The following is a 23,231-nucleotide window of genomic DNA, read 5'->3' as shown; positions in this document are numbered from 1 at the left end:
AAAAAATCGCTAATCGACGAGTTTACTTGAACGCATAATCGATGTTCTTCGCTATACCTTTTTTTTCACGCCTTTCACACCGATTGGTCTCCTTCGGTATGCGAAATCCACTAAAATCCGCTGAGATTCAAATTGTATCATCTTGCATCACGTCTTGCATAGATGTATACATATATGTATACATACATATATATATAAAGATATTTTTCAGGGTTGTAAGAGGAAACGAGCAGCCCTCGCGACCTGCGAACGAGGCTAGAGTTATCGCCTCGGAATTTATCTTCCCTGCCGGATAAACCCCCCCACCTCGCCTCACCTCCCCCCGAACCGTTATTCTCTCTCACTGACGGATTTGCACCCCGGCATCTTGCGCTCGTGCAGCCGAGCTCTCATTCATCCCACTTTCAACCCGTCGTCGTCGGATCTTCTGCAACTCTCCTCCCGGGAATGATCGAAAATCTTTTTCCCCGCTCATTTTTCTGACCCTCCTCCTCGCCCCTGTTTCTTTGTTACTGTCACTTGAGGAATTCGTCTCGCCGCTGTGTGCATTTTCCTTTCGCTCCGCAGGGTTCACAGTCCGAAATGCTTTCGCGGATACAATATAAAATATAGATACATACACGTACAACATCTATACATATATATATATATGCTTAGAATAATGAAGTAGAATGTTTCGTCAAATAAACGTTTTTTTTCGTTTGTTTTTTTGTTTGGTTTTTTTTTCCTGCCTTTCAGCTACAACAAATACACGAATGCAGTATTTTGGATTCCTTTTTGAAAAATTGAAAACCGTGTATCTCGATCATCCATCTGGATTGCCAATGAAATAATTTTGAAAGGATTCATACGGTAGTTGAGGAAACAATCGATTCGCAAACAGTCAAAAATCAACTGACAATTATTTCTGAAGTGTGCGAAAGAAAAATAACGTTCACCAAACTTTTTTTCAAGTTTTCTCCACGACGATCTTTGAAACAAATACTTTCAACCGATCGCCATATAAAAACAGACTAAGTTTGGTTAACCTTTCGAAATCCACGCAGTCGAGAGTAAAAAACTGAATTTCAGAAACTGACTTCACGGTGAATTAAAAATCTAAAATCCGTTCGACGCAACCGACAAGCCAATAAATAAATTTGAAAAAACATAAATAAAACAAATCAAAATATTCCTGTCCTCCAAACCCTCCAGTCTATAATAAACAGCCTGTACCGAATTTTCGACAGAAGAGTGTCAAATTTCGTTGCGCAGGATTGAATTTCTCTTCAACCTGCAGCTACTAAACTGCGCTAATTATCGAATTACAAAATGCTCGCGTTGCCGTTCCGCACATGGCATTTATGTAGTTTGAGGACAGGTGATGTGTTGTGATGTAACGAGCTGTGGAGTATAGTGAAATTCGATCTATTTTTTCTCTCTCTCCGCGACTCGTTTTATTTCTACTTTTTTCTCCATTTCTAAACCACCCGTATTTTTTTGGTTTTTGTTTCTTGCCGCGTTACTTCCACCCGATTATCTCTGCATCCTTGCAGTGCCGTGACGTGTATATGTATAAATATATAGGCGATTCGTGGCGCGTCGCTGCAGCTGGTGCGTTAATGTTGTGTGTTCGTGCAGCGCTCTCGCGTAGCCTGAATTATAAGGGCCGTTGTCCACGGACTGAAACCTTACCGCGGAAGCCCCACGTTTGAACATATTATAAGATGTAGCGTGTATTATAGATATTTCCGGCATATATCGCCGTGTTATTGACATCGGAAATGTATGCTTCGCACGATTATACCCGCTATCAAACTCACCTGTCCGTTTATACGCAATATATGTCCGCAGTTTAACTAGATGTATAATTTTACTCCAATTCACGAACAGACAAGGCGTACTTTACAACATTCGATATTCACTTTTGCCGCATACAAACGAGAAAAATATACACACTTTTAAACCCGAAGTGGTTAAAGTAACCTGTACTCAATGCTAATTCATTTTAATTGCTTTCTTTCTTTATTGTTTCGTTGTTTTTTATTTTGCTATTTCTAATAAAAAAGTAATTAGCCTTTAGCTGATGAATAATGACTATAATAATTGTATTTGTCGATGATAGAAAAATTTCTTATCAAATTTATCGTAATCTGTTGTCTGCTACCAACGAGTGGAGTTTTTTCGAGGTTACAATCACTTTTTTCTTGTACCTTGCAATACCGAAATTTAATTTGCAAATCTATTCTTCAATTGTGTATTGTATTCCTTTGTGAAATAGAATACTTTTCTTATATTGAAAAAAATTATAAAGGAAATTACCTTGTGTGAAGATATATAAAATGGCACTTATGTCATAACATAAGATTCGGTGTGTGGTACATTTTTTGACGAAATGAATCTACTCAATCGTTTCAGGCTAGCACGATTTGTAATATTTTTTTTCACCCGTGACTGAAATTTTCATAGGGTTAAAATCGCAGTGGCGAAATTACAGTCGATTCTCGGCGGTGCAATTAGAAATTAGAATACGAAACTCACAGTTTCACAGAAAAATCGAAGAACTACTTCGGCACGTTTCAACCTGCGATTTCCATCGTTCTAAAATCGAGCCTAAAATTACTGCAAATTTCAAATCACGGTGCACAAATTGCAGTCGATTCTGAACGACGGAGTCGCGGGAGGAGGGTCAGAGGGTGACTGGGAGGTATATTCGTGGTTAAGGCACCGGCAGTGATATCGATTCAGAAATTCAGTACGTACCCATAAGGAAGCAAGGCAGGCAAGGAAAGGAAAGGCAAGGAATTGTGGCGGCACGCGATCGGAGCCGAAGGCGAAGAACCGAATGCGAAAGGCGAGCTGGCCGCAGGTGAGCCGCAACTCACGCTTCTGGGGATTCCCCGCGGTATAAAAAACCCTCCGAGGGTTCACCCGCGCGTTTCTTATTCTCCTGTTTACCTTTTTTGTTTAGGAAAAGAGAGTTGCGTTCGATTGTTACATTGACAAGCGGAATAGTCGTAATTGTACACTTGAAGAAACGAGATAGAAAATTCTTCCAAATTAGTTTATAAAAAAAAAAAAAAAAAACAAAAATCAAAACAACTTTCAACGCGAGTTATGGACTTGTGAAAAAATCCACACTTGCGCCGTCGTAAAATACCTTCGTTTGTTTTTGATAAAAGTTTACGTCAAGTTGAATAAATCTTTTCCACACCGAGTGGTAGGGAATTGGTTCTTTTCTCTTTTTTTCTGATTCAACTGGTTAGGGTTTTTGCATGCATTTTGGAATTGAGGAAGATTAAAAAAAAAAAAAAGAAACCTGGACGATAAAGGAGCCAGAGGAAACAATTAAGGAGGCGTGTATTTCGGCGAAGCGGAGCGCATGTACGGCGGCTTCTATCGGCGGGCATAAAGATGTTCGTCACCCTTAAGCCTCGCCGCGAATTCAATCAAACGAGGGTCCTGCACGGCTCGGTACACCTAATCCTTCTTATTGGATCGCGGGCGAAGTGCGCCAGCCCCGTTTGTAAGCGAATCTCAAAATTTAATCAATTTCATTCGCGAGTGACGCCCTCTCCTCTCGCTCCTCGTTCTCCTTTACATCCTAAATCTGTTACGTTAGAGGCACATATATACACGCTCGTCACGCCCGATTTGTCATATGTATACGGATGAAAGTAAAAAAAAAAAAAAAAATTATGTATATACGTAAAGCGGCGTCAATGACGAATGTTACAACCTGCTTTTATTTCCAGCAAGGATCTCCGTTTTTATTCATACCGAAAACGAACACGACAAAATTTTGAGGAAGCCCCCGTATTTGAAATTTGTTTTCTTCTTTTTTCATCCAATACTGTAATCGTCACAGTCGTGTGGGTAGTTCATTCTTATACATGTATATTAGGGTGTTTCAGAAAAAAATAACTCGCGAATTTCCACCGTGGCATCACCTAAAAAGTTTGCTTGAGCCGAAAGAGAAGTTTCTGTCAAAAGATGAGCGTTATACGTTATACGGAAGATCGCGCTCGGATGATTTTTTACTTTTATACATTTTTTTAAATTTACGAAGTACCGTGAATAAATTTTTTTTTATTTCTTACATCAATCGCAATATCGATTCACGTCACAAAGAAGACCCACAATCGTAATATCAAGTCTCCAGTTGATGTCTGAGAAGTGAATCTGACGACTTTTTTATTATTAATTAAATCTCACAAAGTAGCTATAATTTAATTCGAACGTTTAATTTAGGTGAATAACATTTCCGGTTGATATATTGTTGCGTTACGGATTCTGATCCTTGGGTTGAATATAAATGTCAGGAAAGAAGTAATAATTAAAAAGGTTCAAAGTGTTTCTTCACAAATTCAAAAAAATGTCTAAAAAAAAAAGCGAAAAATCAAATGAGCGCGACATTCCGTTCAACGTAGAACGCTCATCTTTTCACAGAATCTTTCTGTCAACCTAAAAAACTTTTTAGGGGATGACACAATTGAAAATCGTAAATTATTTTTCTCCGAAACACCCTAATATATATATATATATATATAGATTGTAACTTTACAAACTGAAAATTTTTTTACGGACTTGAATACAAAATGGTACAAATTAAACTTATGTTTTCGAGAAAATTTTTAGTCGCTTCATATTATACGTATAACAATAAACATCCCGAGTAGATTACTATACACCATTAGTCTGAACCCTAATTTTGTGAAAAAGAAGAAAAATAAAAACTACCAATCGAACAAAATTATTGTTTTTTTTTCGATTCGCTTGGAATCTGTGTAGAGTTTTATCAAACTTCCTCACTTTACCCCAGAATTTGAATCAACGAAGATAAGTATCATAGCGATTTGAAAATATTCTCAAAGCTTGAAAGACCGGAAAAATTGTTATTTATTTATTTATTTTCTTCTATTTTTCCATCCCACCAATTTCGATAATATTCATCTATCTGTTTTTCTTCCCTCTTTCTCTATTTCTCTCTCTCTCTCTCTCTCTCTCTCTCTCTCTCTCTCTCTCTCACTCTCCGGAGAATCCTTACGAAAACGAGACGAAGCAAGAATTCGTGCCAATTATAGGATACAACAAAATACGGATGAGGGAGAAGAAGAAAAAGATTAAATATAGAAAACATGCCAGGATGAGGAAATAAAAACACGTAAGAGGCCGTGCCGCGTACAAAAACACGCAATTTTTCGATCTCCCGGCCGATTCGACGTGTGTAGGTGTATAAACGACGGTTTCTCCGACCCCCAGCTATTATAACTTGTGAAGTTTGGTCCTTATCCATTGTTGCGCCGCAGGAGGAGCTTTCTCTCGTTTCTGTTTTTCCTCCCGCGTGATTTTCTGTATTTTTCCTCCTTTGCTTTCCCGCTTATTCTATTGATTGTACGTACATACATACATGCCTATATTTACTTTCCTGCAACTGCATCACATGACAAATTTTCATTCAATTACAAAGGCCTGCGAAATATAACTTTCAATTTCCCCCTCGGGTGATTATGCTTTTTTTTTTTTTTTTTTGTAGGTAATTAGGTCTGTCGAATTAGAATACAGCTCTAGTTTTCTTAAAAAAGAAATACATCAAATGTAAAACTGAATGTTTAGGAACAAAATGAACAAAACTTGAGATACTAGATAAATCAACTTTCCTCAAAACTCCTGTTCAATCCTTTTTTCTTGTACTCGCGTAGCTCTAAATACGGTTAAAATCACCGTAAATAACAACTAGGGAGGGTAGATGAATATTTAAATCTCAACGCTACCATTAATACGTATAATTAACACAGAAATAGGAAGCTAACTCTGGTAGCGCTAAGAAAACAGAAAAAAAAATTCTCAGAAAATTGACGCTAAAGAGTTTTCTAAGTATTTTTTTTCTACAGATTCGTACCTAATACCTACCGAAATTACTGCTCAGTTTTGCGAATGAAAAACCATCGCAGGCCTGTGTTATTCGCTCTTCCTCTCATTTTTTTCCTCTTAAATTATTCACTCGTCGAAAGCTCGTATTGCTTTCTTACAAACTCTCGTTAAACTATCCAAAATTTTTCTCTCTCACCACAGCTTGTTTACCCCTCTAATTATGTATGATACTCATACATATGCATACATATATACTTATATATATATATATACACACACACGCCACGTGTTGCGAACCACGTGCGATGATCGCATTCATTCTCCAAGGGGTGGAAAGATCTCGGCGTCAAGTTGATAATATCTTTATTCACACCAGCGCGTTTCATTTATTCCGCCGTTTTCGAATTTGTTTTTTTCGGTGATGAATAACGATTCAAAACCTGCGCACAATACATTCCGATTCAAATCGCTACGAATTTTATATATTCTTTCAATGGGACAGTCGGAGCAGGTACACAATCATTACGCATTCTCAAAGATTGATCGACTCCGTGTTATCGTATCTATAATAAACCATCAAAACACCCCTCGTTACCATTTCACCGCTTGTATACACATACATGTATATCCACGATGTTACGCATGCAGACACTCTCTTTCTCTCTTTCTCTGTCACAGCGCGAAATTTGCCGAACTCGATTCACGTCGATGACCAACGTTTCATTGATCGACGGATTAATAGATCGTCCGCTGGACGGTTAGACGGAGGTGTGATAATTCGATTACGAAACACCGTCGAAAACCTGACTGACGATCGTATATCTCAGGCCCGAATTAAGCTCTTCGCGTCGTTAACTAATTCGATCTGTAATTAGCGAAAACAACACGAGGTAATTCCGATGAATTTACACCTGTTTAAAAGAAAGCGAAAAGAAGAAGAAAAAAGAACCGCGAACAGCCGAATACTGTACGCGATTTTACAAGCCGGTGACGGATACTGAAATTCGAAATTTCAGTTTCAACAATTATAACACTCACACTTTGCTACCCCAAGAATTAAATTCATCGGATCTATAGATTTTCGTTGTAAGATTCAAGCACTTTTGAAAATTCACTCGAGTCAAGATTTACGTTCAATTCTCCGACTTCCGTCGTTTTTCGATTCTTTCAACATTGACCGCTTGTGCGAAATTGTTACCAGAAAATTAATACCATTCACTTCCTCTTCCATTTTCGTATCGAGGTGAAGATTAATTTCGCTTTCATAATACACGGTAAGATTTGATCGTGCGAAATCTGCTGCTTTTGCTCATGAAACGCGTCTTATCGCCGTTTGTTAATTCCTTCCTATCTTCACTTTCTTACCCTTTTTTATTTTTATTCTTTCCTCTCCCTCGGCACGTCTCTTTCCGTCACGGATAACGATAAGATCTGACGGTAGTCGCGCAATCAGTTACAACTGTGCGTCTTGATTGACGTTAAGAGCCGTCAGGCGGTGGAAACGAGCTTCAAAAGCTTCGACTCCTTGGCGGGCTTTTGCCCCCCAATTTCAGCAACGCAAAATAGATGAAAAAAGCTCTTGTCAGTTTCATGCACAATTTTCTTCAAACTTCTTCGCAATGCGAGACGAACAAAACAAGTAATAAATTTGTTTTTCATTACCGATTCTCTGTGTTTTCATCCCAATTCTGTCCAAATTTACTTCACAACGCAAAACAGACTCGGATGAAACTTTTCAACAACTTCCAAATTCCGTGTTGAAAATTTCTCGGGGGTACCCAGGTGGGAGAAAAAATAAACAAGCAAATAATAAATTAAAATTAAGCACCCGAGCTTGAACTTTGATCTTCTTCTCTACTCACCGATGTGTTCGGGGCGAGCAACGGGTAGGAAAAAGGCGGCCGCACCGAGGACGAGAGCCCCTGCAATCCGGCTCGGAACAGTGACGCGTCCTGCACGTTCCATATAGAAGCCGCGTCGGTTTCGAAGGGGGCGCGTGCCGCGTCGCGACTGAGCCTCGAGCCGAAAGGGACTCCGTTTATCCCCGAGGAACGGGGGCAGCGCGACGCGAAACTTCCCACCCCCGGACTCCGAGTGGCGCGCGCCTCACCCCCCGAACCTACCCCGCCAATCCTCGTGTGAACGGAGCTTAACACTCTCCTGATGCGGGAACCGCGATTTTTCGACCCCTGAGCGCAGCCACTTTTTCTCAACTTCGTGCCGAAATCGTGTCTGTTAGGGCGACCGTTATTTCGGCTTTGGAAAAAATTTTTCGCTCCATCCTTGTTAGAAATATGATCGACACTGAGAGAAATTTTTAGTTCCGGTTACCGCTCGGTCCTTGACTGTTTTTAGTTTTTACCACAATCGAGAAAATATAGTTCTAGGTAGAAAATGAAAATTAGTTTTCTAGCTGTTAACGGAAAGTCTCGTATCCGTTACTGTTCTGTCTCATTACGATCACTGTTAATATATTTTCTTGTAACTGTTGCGAAAATTTAATGCTTGTCCAACGATAAATTGACGTTAAAGTCTTGTTTGACTAAAAAAGTGGAGTAAACCGAAAAAACTGATTTTTCGTTGCAATTACCAAAAAAGAATCGACGATAGCGCAAATTTGTTACGCGTACCTCGTTTTTCGTAATACCAACAATATTCAAACAGTTTTTTTTTAACGATACCGGTTTTACTGAATTTTTCTAGTTACTGTAACAAATGAAATTTTTCTCGGTGAAGGTGTGGAAAAGAGAAAACTGTGTGTCAAGTTTCAAGGCGCTCGGATAATTTTAACCCCTGTCCCGAAGCTCCGAAGGTTTGGAATTGAAAATACATGTAGGTTTTTGGTAATGATATTTAAATGTTTATTAGACACGTAATATCGAGTAATAAAGTCTGAAATCTGACCCGCACTTCGTACCTCGTATAATATTCCCAAAGTGAGCTAAATTTAAAATTTTTTTATTTCAATTTCGGAGCTTTCGTTCACGGGTTAAAATTATCCGATCCCCTTCAAACTGTGCGCACTTTTTTCTTGCAAACTGTGATTACATTTTCGGCGAGAGGGGGAAAGTTTTATCAAATCGAAATAACGGCCACCCTGACATACGTATGTGTATTAGGGTGGTCATTATTTAGGGTGCTAACGAATTTTTTCCGAACTACTCCCCAAATAGACTACAAATAATTCAAGAAAAAAAAAAAAAACGGAGACTTTGGTGCAGGGAATCGGTACTGCTACCTGAGAAAAAATTCATATCATCATACCAGGCAATCTGGACGAATTGCGCACCCTCTAAATGTGGCTTTTTTTATTTATTGGATTTACAGTTCGTCTAGATTACTTGGTATGACTATGTGAATTTTTTTTTTTAAGATAGTAGCACCAGTGCCTACTAAAATCTCGCAGTTACAGTATATTATGAACACTTTTACTCTCACGATAAAATACATACTGAGAATGTGACCGAAACACGTGTATTTTGAATGGGGAAATCCACCCTCTTGGTAGGAGGAGTTAGTGTTGAGAAAAAAATCTGAAAACCCGTCAACGCCATAAGGACTACCTTAATATTCATATGTATGTATATTATAAATTTGAAAGTGTACGAAATAATTATGTTGAATACAGAAATTTGTTGATGTTGTTGATTAGCTGAAATTTCAGGAATGAATTTGGCGTTGAGAAGTAACAACGGGCAGTTAAAATTGTCGATCGAAAATTTTATACCGTAAAAATCGTGCAGCACCGATATTTAAAAAACCAACCCGGTATCCGCTTTGTCCTGAGCAATACGTGAGAAGAAAACTAGCAAAGGAATCGAAAGAGATGTTTGCAGACAACGTTTCTCAATTCGAGTAAGGGAGGGAAAATTTAAGAATAATACTACATATCGGGAAATAGTTTCACGTGTCGTGAGATGCGGCGAATAAAAAGAAAAAGAGGGAGACAAGAATGAAAAGAAAAAAGTTACGATTTAAAGTGAATTTTTTGCAAGCTTCTTTCACGCAAATAAAAGTCAAACTTTAAGTGAGAAACAAGGGTAGGAAAATAATTGTAAACACTCGACTAACTTGGGAAAAAGGAGAAATCGGAAAGGCGTTCATGATAATCTGTAGCTACAGGTGGTTGAAACGATCGTTCAAAAATAGGTTGAAAAATCAGTGACGGAAGAGCGGCTTCATTGCGTGTCAATGATACAAAATTGAATGCAAAATTAATTGTGTCGAGACTTATATCATATAATACACACAAATATGCGGCAAGATGCAATGATCTGCAAAATTCCACAGTGACCTTCGACACATAGTTATTCACTTATATTATATACTAATTCAAAAGTATTCATCAATAATGATACAAGCATGTTCAGGAAATGTTATTCTTTATTATTCGAATTAAAACTAAAAAAGTTTTGTCTCCTCTTTGTCTAAGTTTTCATTACGATATCAAAATTCCAAATGAAAATTTATACCCGTGCTTCAGAAGAATACTGACCACATGGTAAAATTTTCAAAAATGGCAAAACATGTATTTGAAATAAAGTTTCCCCAAAACTTTAATTCGAAAACAGTAAACCGAAGAAGACCGGGAAAAAAAAAAAAAAAAAAAAAAACACCGCAGAAAATACATCAATATCGTGAATATTGTAACAGAAATTTTTCTTCACACCTCATAATTTTCACTCAAAGACCAGACACGTGTTGATAAAATCTCCCCGCGATCATTCCCAGACCCTAAACCAAAACGAAGATTTTTGGTTGGCGTAAAAAACGCGTGGCTAGCAAAAATCGCGAGTGGCGAGGGGTGCGAGTATTATTTGCGCGGATCGCTCGGTCCCAGAGGCACTTAATAAACCGGCGTTCCCTTAATTTGCCGTTAACGATGGGTAGGCGGGAGAGAGAGAGAGAGAGAGAGAGAGAGAGCAGAAGTAGCAGCAACAGCGGAGCCGAATTCCCTCTAATTATAAAGTCGTCGCGTCGTTGCTCCGCGCCCCGCTTTCAACCGAGCCCTGCAAACACAACCGCAAACGGGAGCAGCAACTACCCCGGATGCTCACTTAACTTTCGCGCAATAAGCACGTTGCGCCAAGTTGCCGAACTCTCCGGAATTCCGGAGCAAAAGTGAGAGAGGAAGGAGCGAGAAGAAGTGGGGGGAAGGGGGGGGGAGAACCAGCCGATCCTGTGGGAACCCCTCTTCCAACGTCTTCGGGCTGACCTGGTCAAACTTTTCCCGACTATCCCCACGGATTTTCCTGCAATTTCAGTTTGCATCCCGCGTATTTAACACGCGATGAAGATTAGCGGGAAATGATGTGTTTGCTGAAAGAGTAAGAAAGAGAGAAAGAGAGAGAGAGAGAATGAACGAAACTTATTTTATTTATCGCTGTCCGTTTCTGAGTTTTTATTTTCTTGTTCGATTTTTTTTTTTTTTCAGTTTTTTATAAATGAAATATGACTGATAATGTATTTACTTGATTACACAAACACTTTTTGCACTATTTTCATATGTTACGGACATGTTTCGGAAACCGAGTTTTTTTTTTTTTTTTCTCAAAGCTTACGTTTTTCCAGTTCTACGATTCGTAGACAATAATCTGTTCGTATACAAAGAAAATAATCATGAATTTATCGAAACTTTACATGTACTATATAGTATTTTCATCCAACAGACAAAACGCGTAATAATACGGTGTCTCAATAGTTCTTAATAACTCACGATCGTCTCTTTTCTAACAGAAAGTCTTTTCTCAAATCTCTCCATATCGAAGTTGTTTCCCTCTTCGTCTTGACATCCTTTCGAACTAATTCAATTGAAATTCAGTCCTTGTTTCGTAATCATCTTGTTTAATCATTATTTTTTACCGATGTGAACCGTTCTATACAATATATAATATAATGCGGTGAACATAATTGGTAATAATGAATAATCCATTGAAAAATGATACAACGACGATGATGCTAACAATAATAATAACGATGATAATGACAGTCTGTTTCGAAAATATTACAATAAATGGTAATTTTAATCCTCATCAAAAGTTTGAGAAAGTAAAACGTGTATATATATATATATATATGTGCAGTTAGGTAATCTTGAAATGCGTTTCTGGATTCTGAAGGGGGTTGAAAAGGGCCGAGAGGTTATATAACGCTGGAGATTCGACAAAGGAGGCCTGCTCGCCCTCTCACACCCTTTCATGATTATGCATGATTTATTGTTTATTTTTTATCTTTTTCTTAATTCATCTTTTTGTATTGCTGCAGATCGATATAACCACCCGGTTAAGTCGCGTTGAGGTCAACCCTTTTTCCCTGCTGATCCTTTGTCGCCCCCTCGGCTCTAGCATCGGGCGCTCTTTCAGGGGATGGATTGATGTATCAAGAAAAAGGCTCCTCCGCTGCGTTACGAGGCACACAAGTACGCGAAAACGTGTCTCAAAGCTCTCCCTCGACACTTGCACCATACATGCGGATAATATAAATGCAGCGCGGCTCTTTGAGGCGGAATTTTATCGAAGGGTTTGAAAATGACATCTTTTTACACGACGTTGCATCGCGGCTGAACATTCGCTGGATCGACGATTTTCTCACTCATCGAGCGCTGGATTTTCTAACGAATTTCATGGAGAAATTTGCACTTTGTTCTCTAATTTCTTGTTCCAAGCCAATTGTCGCTGATTAAGTTAGCCCGCGTCAATTTGTTATGCAACGGTTTAACTGAGTTGTGTTCCCAAGCGATTTTGCGCCATTTTTTGTGACTTTGGGTGAGTGGAAATTTACTTCGCGCGAAACGGAGCGATTTGAACTCAGGTCATTTTGACTCACGATTTCAAGTGAAGTTGGTTCGCGTCGCGTAAAATCATCCTAGGACACCCGATTCGAAAGATTCTGTATTGAGCGAAACAAAGTCAAGAATAAAATAAGATCATTCGTTGAGTATATATCAAATCATCATATTCGTGAGCTGCGAAATCATTTTTGTCAACTGCAAGAAACTCTGACGTCGATTTTTTACTTCAAATTGCTTCAAGATTGTTAAAAATATAGTAGATTTGTTCGGGTATTATTTTAAGATGGCTCGTCTTGTTCGGAAGATTATTTCCCATCGGTATCTGTGAAATGATGCAAAAATTATTGTAAATAATTATAATATTGGAAACAGTGTTCCAGTAAATCTGTACTATAAAAAACAATCTTCGAAATAAAATAAGCCATCGTAAAATGTAATCGAACGATTCTCCTGGATTTTTAAAAATTTTGAAATTTTTAACCAAAATTTTAAACGAATCATCTACATCCAAAGATTTGTTTATAATTTCAGTGCATATTTCGATTCTTGCGTGTTTTCAAAACAGCTCTTCGCAGCTTACGAAAATAACACTTTGATAAATACTCATTGTCGGATTATCTCGTATAAATAAAATGACCAAAAAGTATCGATCTTCGACCCACCGAAATCCTTAGACAGAGTAACTCCAGATTTCTTGAAGGGTCGCGTGGATTCGGTGAGAAGAAGCGATTTGTTAGGCTTGAAAAAAGGTCTACACAAATACATTATCCACACACACACGCACACACGCGCATACACAGCTCGCGAAACTGTTTCGTAATCCTCGAAACGTCATTTGTCGTCGCGGTTATGCCTGCAGATTTTTTCCTCCACGGTGTATAACCGAAAGAAGAAACGATGAAGCTTCGGGAGGCGCGCCGAAATGGGAAAGTGGGCCGAAAATTTTTATCCATTTTTTCCTGCAACCAAGTCACGTACCGCAAATTGAGAACCGACCGTTTATACCGCAGGATAAACACCCCGTGCAACCGGCTCGCCAAGATATCCCATTTTCCCTGGAAGATCGCCAAATTCGAGTGTGTCTGTCGGTTAATTTTTTTTTTTTTTTTTTTCTAGTTTTCAAAGATACTGAAAAAAAAACACGCAAACGTAACAAAATCCCGCTCCCATATTTGCAGTAATAATTGTCATTTTTTTTAGAATCCCAAAAAAGAGCGCGTCGATAGGAAGATTTTTGAAAAAAATTGAAATTTGAATTTTTCGTAGAGTTGTGTATGCAAAACAGTACGATTTTCGGTAAAATCTAGACCACGCAGGTATTGCCTCGTGAAATAAGTTGTGTTCAAGGAAAAAAAAATCACGAGATGTGTTCACCTACTGACAGAAAATATTCGGTTCTTTGATTTCGGATAAAGCTGTCACGAGTTATCCCGACCGCAGCGAGGATACTTTTTTCTAAGGAGTCTCCAAAAACTAGTTCTCAATGGCTGAATTTTCAAAATTTTTGAATGAAAATTTTTGAAACATCGTTCTTTTATATGCTTAAAGTTTGAATAAAATAATTCTTTTGTTATGTTTAAAATAAATCAAAGAAAATGTGTTTTTTTTTTTGCCCTTCAAGACCCATGTAAGCCCTTAAATTAACCCTGGAAATTTTTTTACTAGTCATTAGTTTCGCGCGAATAAAAAAAATCAGCATCAGCATGATTGCGATAATTCTTGTACAGCAGAAACTGGACTCCGAGCAACGATTTTCCCGTTTTGAACTATCCTCGTTGAATTAATTCCCCTGGATTTTGACCCCTAGAGGCACAGTTCTGATACCGCGAGACGACCCGTCCTAACTGCTCAAATTTAAAGTTATAACTATACCGCATACGTGTTATATGCATATGTTCCGAAGGAACTGAGGGACACACAGCAACGGATTGTCGACCGCTCAACGGTCGTAAAAGTTTATACTTTACCGTACGTACGTGTAATGTGCCTTACACACCGCGCATTTGTACAACTCTATTTTGAAACAGGTATTTACGTACGTAAATTCATCCACGTTACGGCTGAATTCCGACACAGCCGTGCATTTTTTAAATTATTCGGTCAGAGTCGAGATCATTTTATACTTGTTTTTAGATTTTTTAACAACACTTATAACACTGGTAACACTTACAAAATCATTGCGTAGAAACTGAGATATCGATATGAATACAAACAACTTGAAAAAATTCTGGAATACTCTTTAACTGTTACATTTCACGGCAGATTAGTTGTCTTTAGCGAAATGAAATTTTGCGTATGAAAAAAAATCATAAAGCAACGAAATACCGGAAAATTGATTCATTCTACTCGAAAAATCATAACTCACTGAATTTTCAATATTTTCAGCTGTAAAATGATTGAGTAACTCTGAAGACACTGACGTTTGAAAACCAAATATGGAGAAACCGCGCGATGAAAAAAAGTAATTTACTTGAGCGAGTGAGGTTGAATTTTTGGAGAAAGAATGAATTAACGAGTTTTACGATGTTTCGACGTTTATCTTGGATCAAATCACATTATTGTGGATATTTTTCGTACGGAATTTACAATGAAGATTTTGTGGAGTCATTTTGACCCCGGTGTGTAGCATAAGGGTTAGATACAGGTGTAAATTTTTACACCCTTATCTGACAATATCAGATTTTTGTGCCTCCGCTTTTTTCATGGTCGTGGTAAGAATGAGGGATTTTTTTTTTAACCATCAATTCACAGTTTGTGAATATTTATTTGCAAATATTGCGAATGAATAATTATCCCTCATAAATATACGGAATTTAATTGAAAATACAAAAGAATGAAAGTTAAATTTTCAAAAATTGTCAGCATAAATTATGCTGAGGGAATATTCGATAAAACTAACGGAAAATTCATTATTTCGATGATCAACAGGTACGAAAGTTACAATTTCCCTGACTGAAAATTCAGGAAGAAGTTTTTTTTTTTTTCCTGCCCCCGTTCAGTTTACTTCTTCTGTCCGAATAAGTTGTTGGGTCAAGGGTTATTATAAATGGGTATTTCGATATGGAATAATAAATCCATATTGCAACTTTTCGGTCTTCCGGCGTGTCGGTGAAACCCGTATAATAATTAATGCTCATTTCGAAAACTTTTGACAAGCTTGACGGGTCGCGCTGAGCGGCTGGGGTTTTGTCGTTTCGGGTCATTAGTTAATCCGTCGACGTCGAGAGACAGAGAAAAACGAAAGTAAAAACCGCCCGAAGCGAAAGCGTCAACGAATCTCTTCGACTTTGTACCGAAAACAAAAAACAACAAGCAAACAAACTAAAAAGTAATCGGACGAACACGAAAGCTTAGCTCTTTCTTGACAAGCAGAACCGCATGATAGAATTTCGGATAATTTCGGAGAGTCGAAAAAACGTTTTCAAACAAATCACATTGCATATAAATTTCGACCAAATTTTCCTTGGATTCAGGATAAACAAAAATTTTCCGTTTACACAGAAACATAAAAAACACACAGGCGCGCACATTAAAAAACGTGTTTCCAAAGTGAAAAGAAAGTGTTATTTCTTTATCGCAACAGCGGCATTGAAACGTTAATTTTTTCGCGATTGTTGAAAACAAAATCGTTCGCCAAAATGGCTCAACTCAAAAATTCCGCGGGGGTCGTAAAATCGGCGAGCATTATAACATCAGCTATATAATGTATAATGTACGGAGTTTGACTTGGTAAGTAGGTTAATTTGAATGTTTAAATTCCGGGGACAGGAGGCGACTCAATTTGCGAGGACTGCGTCTGGCTAATTCCTACGCCTGCAGACAGAGCGGGTAAAATCATCCCGAGAGTTCCGGGTCCTGCAGACCGAACCTCTCGCTTCGCTTATAATATATATGATATTATATTTCCGTACAACCGCCACAATTGGGGAAATTATATTTTGCGGTTTACGATGGCGAGCAAGTCCCGGTTTCGCGAGTTGCCTGCTTAATTGCCTCCTTTTCCCCCCAACTCCCCCTTCTTCATCTTCTTCATCTTCTTCTTCTTCTTCTTCTTCTTCTTCTTCTTCTTCTTCTTCTTCTTCTTCTTCTTCTTCTTCTTCTTCTTCTTCTTCTTCTCTTAGTCTGATTAACGCCAACCGGCGTAATGCCTATTTTAATGCACTGCTATCTTCGCGTCGTGTTATTATCGTATATTATTATTATCATTATTATATACTGTACAAATTTTATTCGACGGTTTTACGCCGGTTCGCCCATTTCCCCTCCCCCATTTCCATCCTCAACTTCGTGACCGGGATGCCGAATTATTCTTCTCGCCTATTCTCATCCACACACATTATTATTATTTAAAATTATTTCTACGGTCTATGTAATTCTGGGATTAAAATTTCTGCCGTGTCTGATATGTCACTAACTGTGAACACGATCTTATTTTATCGTTTACAAAACGACCGTAATGAAAAAAGAAAACAAATTTTATCTAATGTTACCCGTTTTAAGACATTGATTAACTAGACGGAATAAAATAATAAACAATCTTATACGTCGAATTCAAGTTCGTAACTTTTGAATAATTTTTACGAAATATTCGACAAATAATTGTACAGAGTAAAAAGGATAAACTTTGTTTAACAGAAACATGACGTACAGTTAAAAAGTTTCTTTTATTTATCATGTAAACAATGGTGCCAAATATTCGCGGTGAAGCCTTAATTCTTCCACAAAATCACTTATATAACAGAGCGTAGAGATTGCAGGACGGATACCGGAAGTCGATTCACTGAGCCTTTCCTGCAACCTGAATTAACGTGACCGTTCTCTCTCTCTCTCTCTCTCTCTCTTTCTCTCGGGAAACTCGCAATTTATACGTCACTCACTACTCACTCACTCAAAGAAGACTGATCGTGAGCTCGATCGCTTTCGCGAAATAATTTTCAACTCGTTTCGCACACGCTTATATATAATTAATACATGCACTTACATGCATGCGTACCAGGAGTTGAAACTTGTGTACACATCGAGGTTTACACGAAAAAATGATAGTGTGATAAAATTAAAGACGGTTTATTCGTGCACCAATTACCGTACCCAATTTTAAAGATTGCAAATAATTCGTTACGTCGAGAATTTTGGCAAAAACGCGTATCTGGTAGCTAGAATCCTTACAAGCACTATCCGTCGTGGAGTTTGTAGTAGTCTGAAAAAACCGAGGAGCAATGATTGAGAGTGGGAAATTTCCGGGGCGATTTATAAGAAATTTTCAAAGAAGCGGGAAAACTCACTCGTTCTGTACGCCGTAGCGACGACGCATTTCAACGATCCCGAAATTTTCTCGGTCACGTTGAATCGGGTGCAACGATTTTCGCAGAGCATGTGACAGATGCTGGGGAACGTTTTGTCCTCAAGGTCTCTGTCCCTAGCGCAAATTATCCGACTCCCGTCGCCGTCCGAATCTTCCATGTTAAACGGAAGTTCCGCGAGCGCATCTTGCTTCCGAATTTCCTCCGAGTTCTGCTCCTCGCAGTGATCGCACTCGCAAGCTACGTCGGAATGGCCGACTTCCTCAAGCGAGGATCCTGTTAGGATACCTTGCAAAAAATTCTCCGATGTTTTAAAGATTAAAGATCGAAAAGCAACTAAGTTAACGGGGATCGAAATGACTTTAACCGAATTTTGAGGGATGAATTTGAGTCAGATTTCAAATAATTATTGGGGGCGGGGTCGGAGTTCGGAATTTGAAAAGTTCCGAATATGCCTGATTCAGAATTATTTGGCGGCGAAACTTGAAGTGAAGAAATCAAACCTTTAGGAAACAACAAAGTTTCGAATGGTCGGAAACTCGACGCCGCAAAGTTACGAGATTTCAAGTTACATTAGAGAAAAGTTCCGATGGAGGGAAAATCGGAAAATTATAGTTTCGATGAGAGCGCAATTCTGAACGTTAAAATATACTCACGTAGCGTAGCTTGCTCAACGAGTGAGAAAAAATCAGAATGACCAGGATTCCAGACTCCGAAACAAAGAAAGATCAAAATGGTGAAATTTCCTCAGCCAGAAATTCACAGAACTGAATATCTTCGATCATTCGGAATTTCGATGTTTCGGATTTGAAACTTTTCTCATTTTTGCACTTCCGAAACTTTGAGCCTCGAGTTTCGGACCATTCGAAGCTTTGATGTTTCGTGAAAGTTTGATTTCTTCACTTCAAGTTTCGCTACCAAAGATTTCGGAATTTGGTATTTTTGGAACTTTTCAAATTCGAAATTTCAACCCCGCCCCATCTATTGAGTGACGTCAGTATCACTCATTTCCCAAGAAGCAAATTGAAATTCAATTTTGATACTTAATTTTTTACTTTAAATCACGATTTCACATGAATTCGAGTAAATTATTTTTACACCAATTGTCAATACTTAACGTAAAGATACTCACTCAAAACCAGCAAAGTGACGAATAATTTCTTCATGTCCGTAACGCAAAAATACACGACGAATATTAATTGAATTACTGGCCGCAACGTCGCCGATTTGATTACAACTAATTATCGAGTAAACGAATAGCGCTGATCTTGAGCAAGCTCCAAACGCGTCTTCGTCTTAAGTGGCCTCATTTTTCATTCTTACAGTGCTGTACGCACGATTTCTAAACCACGAAGTTTTGACAAGCAAATCGCGACAATTTTAACGAGCATGTCCTAAAAACGAGGAAAACTGCGATCTGAGGATCAGATTTTCAGAACTTCTTCAACTTCCACTCTACAAAATTTTTATGCACATTATCTACAACGTTTCGCATCGCGATGCAAATTAATTTAGCCAATTACCCGCAACCTGCAGCGAAATTCCCTCAGCTTGCATCAGTTCGATTCGGACGTTTAAATAATAGTCGAGATGAAACACCAGCGATCCTAATTAATTACCGCGTCAAAATTTATCGCTCCGCTTAATTCCTCAGGCCTATTTATCCGGCACTGATGCATTCACACGGCGTATCGGAGTTAGATAAATGTAACGACGACACAGTGACCTCACTGATCCGTGTTTAATAATAATGTTTCTAGAAAATAAGCCAATTGATAAAAATACTGGCTAAAATATGTACAGAAAAATAGCCGACAGAAACGAAGTAGGCTCGAAGCGACAAGAAATTTGATGTATCTATTATATTGCAATGACATGGAACAATTGCGCAGAATATTTAAAATCATGGATATTGGATTAGAATATAATACAAGTTTGATAAACTGTGACGTACGGATACGATTAATTCACCGGAGTAAGCAGTGAACGAAAATCGAAAAGTACTCTTCGTATTAAAATATTGTCAGTGTTTTTTATTTTCGGCACGTGCAGAGAAAATAATTCCGTTTACCGGCTGTTTTACCACGGAACATAACCGCGTTACGGCGATATTACGTAATATGCAATATAAGTTGGTGTTTGAGAGAGAGAGAGAGAAGAAGTAAAATTTAATGGAGGAGGCTTGTCATTTCGGGGTGAAAAGGGGGACGGAAGGAAGCTGAATCTAAGAGACTGTGTCTGAGGGCGGCTGAATGAGGAGCTGAAAAGACCGGTAGAGGAACATCGATATGAATACGCAAGCAGGCATTAAAATATAACGACGAGTTCTCGAGTGGGACTTTGGAGAAGAAGGAAAAGCGAAAGAAGCAGAAGAAGCAGAAGAAGAAGAAGAAGGGCGGCGTTGAAAACCGACGGAGGCTGTTTGAAATTGAGTGGCACATTGAACGGGCACTGAGGAAAACCCTCGAGCCCAACCGGCGCGACTCCAACTTTTGATTCCGAAGCCAAGTTACGACTGCGTCTCTTTCTTCGTCTCCTTCTTCTTATTCGTCCTCTCCCTCTTCCCTGAAATTTCTTGCTTTTCGAATTCCCGACAGGTAGAATCTGCTTCGACGGTGTGTATGCGCGAACCGGGCCTTCTGAATAAATGAACAATGCGGATTTCGTACACGACAATTCCGAAACGGAAACCTGTGCAAGCAGTGCGAAGGTATGAGAAAGGGAAAGTTTTTACCCGAAGATGTGACAAGGGGTCCGAGAGTGTATTATGATAAATAATAACAATGACAAATAACGCTCCGAACTCTTGTCGCAAGAGCTCTTGAATCTCTTAACGACAAGATATTTTGGGCATCTCGTGCGTTCCGTGAATTTTTCTTCATTATACGCGACGTCTGTATTATACGCGCCGATTGCTTGCGGTACGCCTCAAAAGTTCACTGTACGTGAAGTTTGTCGTTGTTGTAAGAATCTTGGGAGAACTTGGCGGTGGTTTTAAGCCGCGCGCTGTTCGACATTTTCAAAATGCTTTTGGGCTCGTCGTTTTGGTCTGCGCAATTCGATACCTCGTAACAGGCGTTGCAGAAATATTTCTTACGTGTTTTTTTATCTCCGTTTGCGATCTCGATTCAGAAGATTAGTCGGTTGAAAAATGATCGCACCGACCTTTCGTTGAATTTAGTGTAACTAGATGGACGCACGTTAAGCGTTTATCGAATTAATATATTCGTGAGGTAAGAATAACTTCGTTGAATATAAAAAAAAAAAAAAATACTCCAAGATCGATTTCTTCGTTTCATCGTTTTGAAATTCTGTAAATCCCAGTATACCCATCGAATTTAGTGTTTTTTAAACATTTTCGGATCCCAACAACTTTTCGTCTCGACACCGGTTTGCAGGAAGTCTCTTCCGACCAAACTGGTCCTCGGGAACAGAAAAAAGAAATCTGGAATGTCATAAGGTGAAAAGCTGCGAAGATGTGAGGCATTTTTCCGTCTTTTGGATGTAATTTTGACCCGCTGCTAATTACGATTTCAAACTATAGTCGTGTGAATTCACTGATTCTCGCGTCCGAAACAACCTTATTGCCATTATCGAAATATAAAAACTTGTTTCTTCAGAATTCATCTCCATAAATCCAATCCCTCGAATTTCCTTCTCTGTACAGAAACTCAAAAATAGTCTCAATATTTCTGTTCCACCTCAAGCATCAAAAAACCCTGATGACGGTTCTAAGTTCAGACTAAACGAGCAAGACACAACTACCAACCACCACCGTGCGGTGGGGTGGTTTTGATTTTCCGGAAACTGAAATGCTGGGGTACCTACACAGATTAGTTGGCAAAGTGGAAGCTGCCACACGTACAACAGAAGCGATCGAGACCGGATCGTGTCGCCTTACAACCATTGAGCAGCAGCTGCTGCTGCTGCTGTTGCTGCACTGTGCCGTGTCAATTACCCATCTCCAATATTAACCAGCAGCTATTGTGCCGCTGCTTCAGGCAGAAACTATCGCGGAAATTACCTGCAAGTTCTCTTCCTCCTCCTTCTCCTCCTCAGTGCGGAACTACACAAACAACGAGCTTATAGCTATCGACCGCCTGTTGTACTCGGTTTAGCAGAGTGAACGGCCATATAACGAGCGGCACTGTATCGAGCGGCAATATATCGAGCGGCAATGTATCGAGCGGATGCAGACCTGTCTCAGATTCGAGAGTATAATTGCTTGAATAAAAGTTGGACGGCGAAAGAGGGGACAGAAGAAAAATTGAAAAAGACAGAAAGAGAGGGTGTAAGGCTTTGTGGAGAGAAAGCAATCGTAGATAGGTTGTAATAAATGAACGAGATGCTTCTGAGACTGGGTGGATGGGCAACTAACAATAACCGCAAACAATGGGCGCTGCGTATTAAAATGCAAATCGGTTCATAAGTCACAACATTATCATCATCGCGAGCGGGGTGAGGGGTGGTGGTAGTTCGAGCACGGCCATTGTCATGCCGATTTAGGCAGCCAGGTTCGCTTCGCAAGCTCGCGAGCCGTCTATAACTGCTTCCCTTCCCTTCCTCTTTTCTCTTCCCCTTTGCCCTTCCTCGGCGTTGAATTAACGCGGCTCAACACTTTCTATGCGCTGAGATTAACTACCTGAATTAGACGTTATTAAGGGATTTATATACGTATATATATATATATTATTATATATTCGAAAGCTCCTTAACCCAACCGCTGGAAGCCGACTTCGCGACTCTCACCTTGGTTAGATATTCCGTGACTCTTTGTCTTCGTCGAAGGCGACTCGTCTGAAGGTGTTTTGAATTCTGGTCTAGAATATGGAAACCCGCTACAGTTATTTCTCGACAAAGGTGCGGGTGTCGGAATATCAGAGACCGAATAAAGGCTAAAGTTACAGCGGTTCATTGAAAACACAGAACACTCGAATCTCAACTACAGACTGTTATTGTAATCGTTTTGCGGTTTTTATATCCCATCATATTGTAGCGTTATCTCTGAAATTGATCAACACTCAAGATCGGTTTGAATAAAAAAAGCTACTTTTCGTTACGAGCAAATTCATTCAAAAAATCTACGAGTCAAAAAAGAAAGCTTCCGCTTAGAATCAAGTGTTCGATACTTCGCGTTGATCCTGCTTGAAACGTCACGGTTATAAATTAAGATAGTTTCTTTTATACCTTCGATTCGTCAAGATAAGAACAAGTCTCGTAGAATGTCGATCGAAGCTTAGAAAAAAAGGGGCTCGAATATAAAGATTTAAGGAGATATTATACGCGTG

The 23,231-nt window shown here is 39.0% G+C and overlaps 2 protein-coding genes across 4 annotated transcripts in view; both read right to left on the bottom strand.

Moving 5' to 3' along the window:
* The window catches only part of LOC107221577 (limbic system-associated membrane protein-like), a 111,552-nt gene extending 103,696 nt beyond the window's left edge, over window positions 1-7,856 (bottom strand). For all 3 annotated transcript variants that reach the window (XM_046737399.1, XM_046737401.1, XM_046737400.1), the window contains exon 1: window positions 7,716-7,856. In XM_046737399.1, coding sequence (XP_046593355.1) covers window positions 7,716-7,818 — 103 coding nt within the window. In that variant the 5' untranslated portion in view covers window positions 7,819-7,856. The remainder of the gene's footprint in view (window positions 1-7,715) is intronic.
* A 9,835-nt stretch (window positions 7,857-17,691) lies between these two features.
* Window positions 17,692-19,225, bottom strand: LOC107221584. The gene is made up of 3 exons (XM_015660623.2): window positions 19,076-19,225; window positions 17,926-18,231; window positions 17,692-17,840 (listed from the first exon to the last, which is right to left on the bottom strand). Exons 1-3 carry the CDS (start codon window positions 19,107-19,109, stop codon window positions 17,815-17,817), a joined length of 366 nt encoding a protein of 121 aa, XP_015516109.2. The 5' UTR covers window positions 19,110-19,225; the 3' UTR covers window positions 17,692-17,814.
* Window positions 19,226-23,231: the final 4,006 nt, after the last annotated feature.

This window comes from Neodiprion lecontei, chromosome 4, assembly GCF_021901455.1.
Source record: "Neodiprion lecontei isolate iyNeoLeco1 chromosome 4, iyNeoLeco1.1, whole genome shotgun sequence".
NCBI classification, from domain to species: Eukaryota; Metazoa; Arthropoda; class Insecta; order Hymenoptera; family Diprionidae; genus Neodiprion; species Neodiprion lecontei.
Note: the sequence above shows the minus strand (reverse complement) of the source record. Positions and strands in the feature narration are given on the sequence as shown.

Coding starts and splice junctions, on each gene's coding strand:
- LOC107221584 (XM_015660623.2), bottom strand. CDS start 19,109: ATGAAGAAATTATTCGTCACTTTGCTGGTTTTGA. Junction 18,232..19,075: donor CGTCACTTTGCTGGTTTTGA/GTGAGTATCTTT, acceptor ATTTTTTGCAAG/GTATCCTAACAGGATCCTCG. Junction 17,841..17,925: donor CGCTACGGCGTACAGAACGA/GTGAGTTTTCCC, acceptor CGGTTTTTTCAG/ACTACTACAAACTCCACGAC.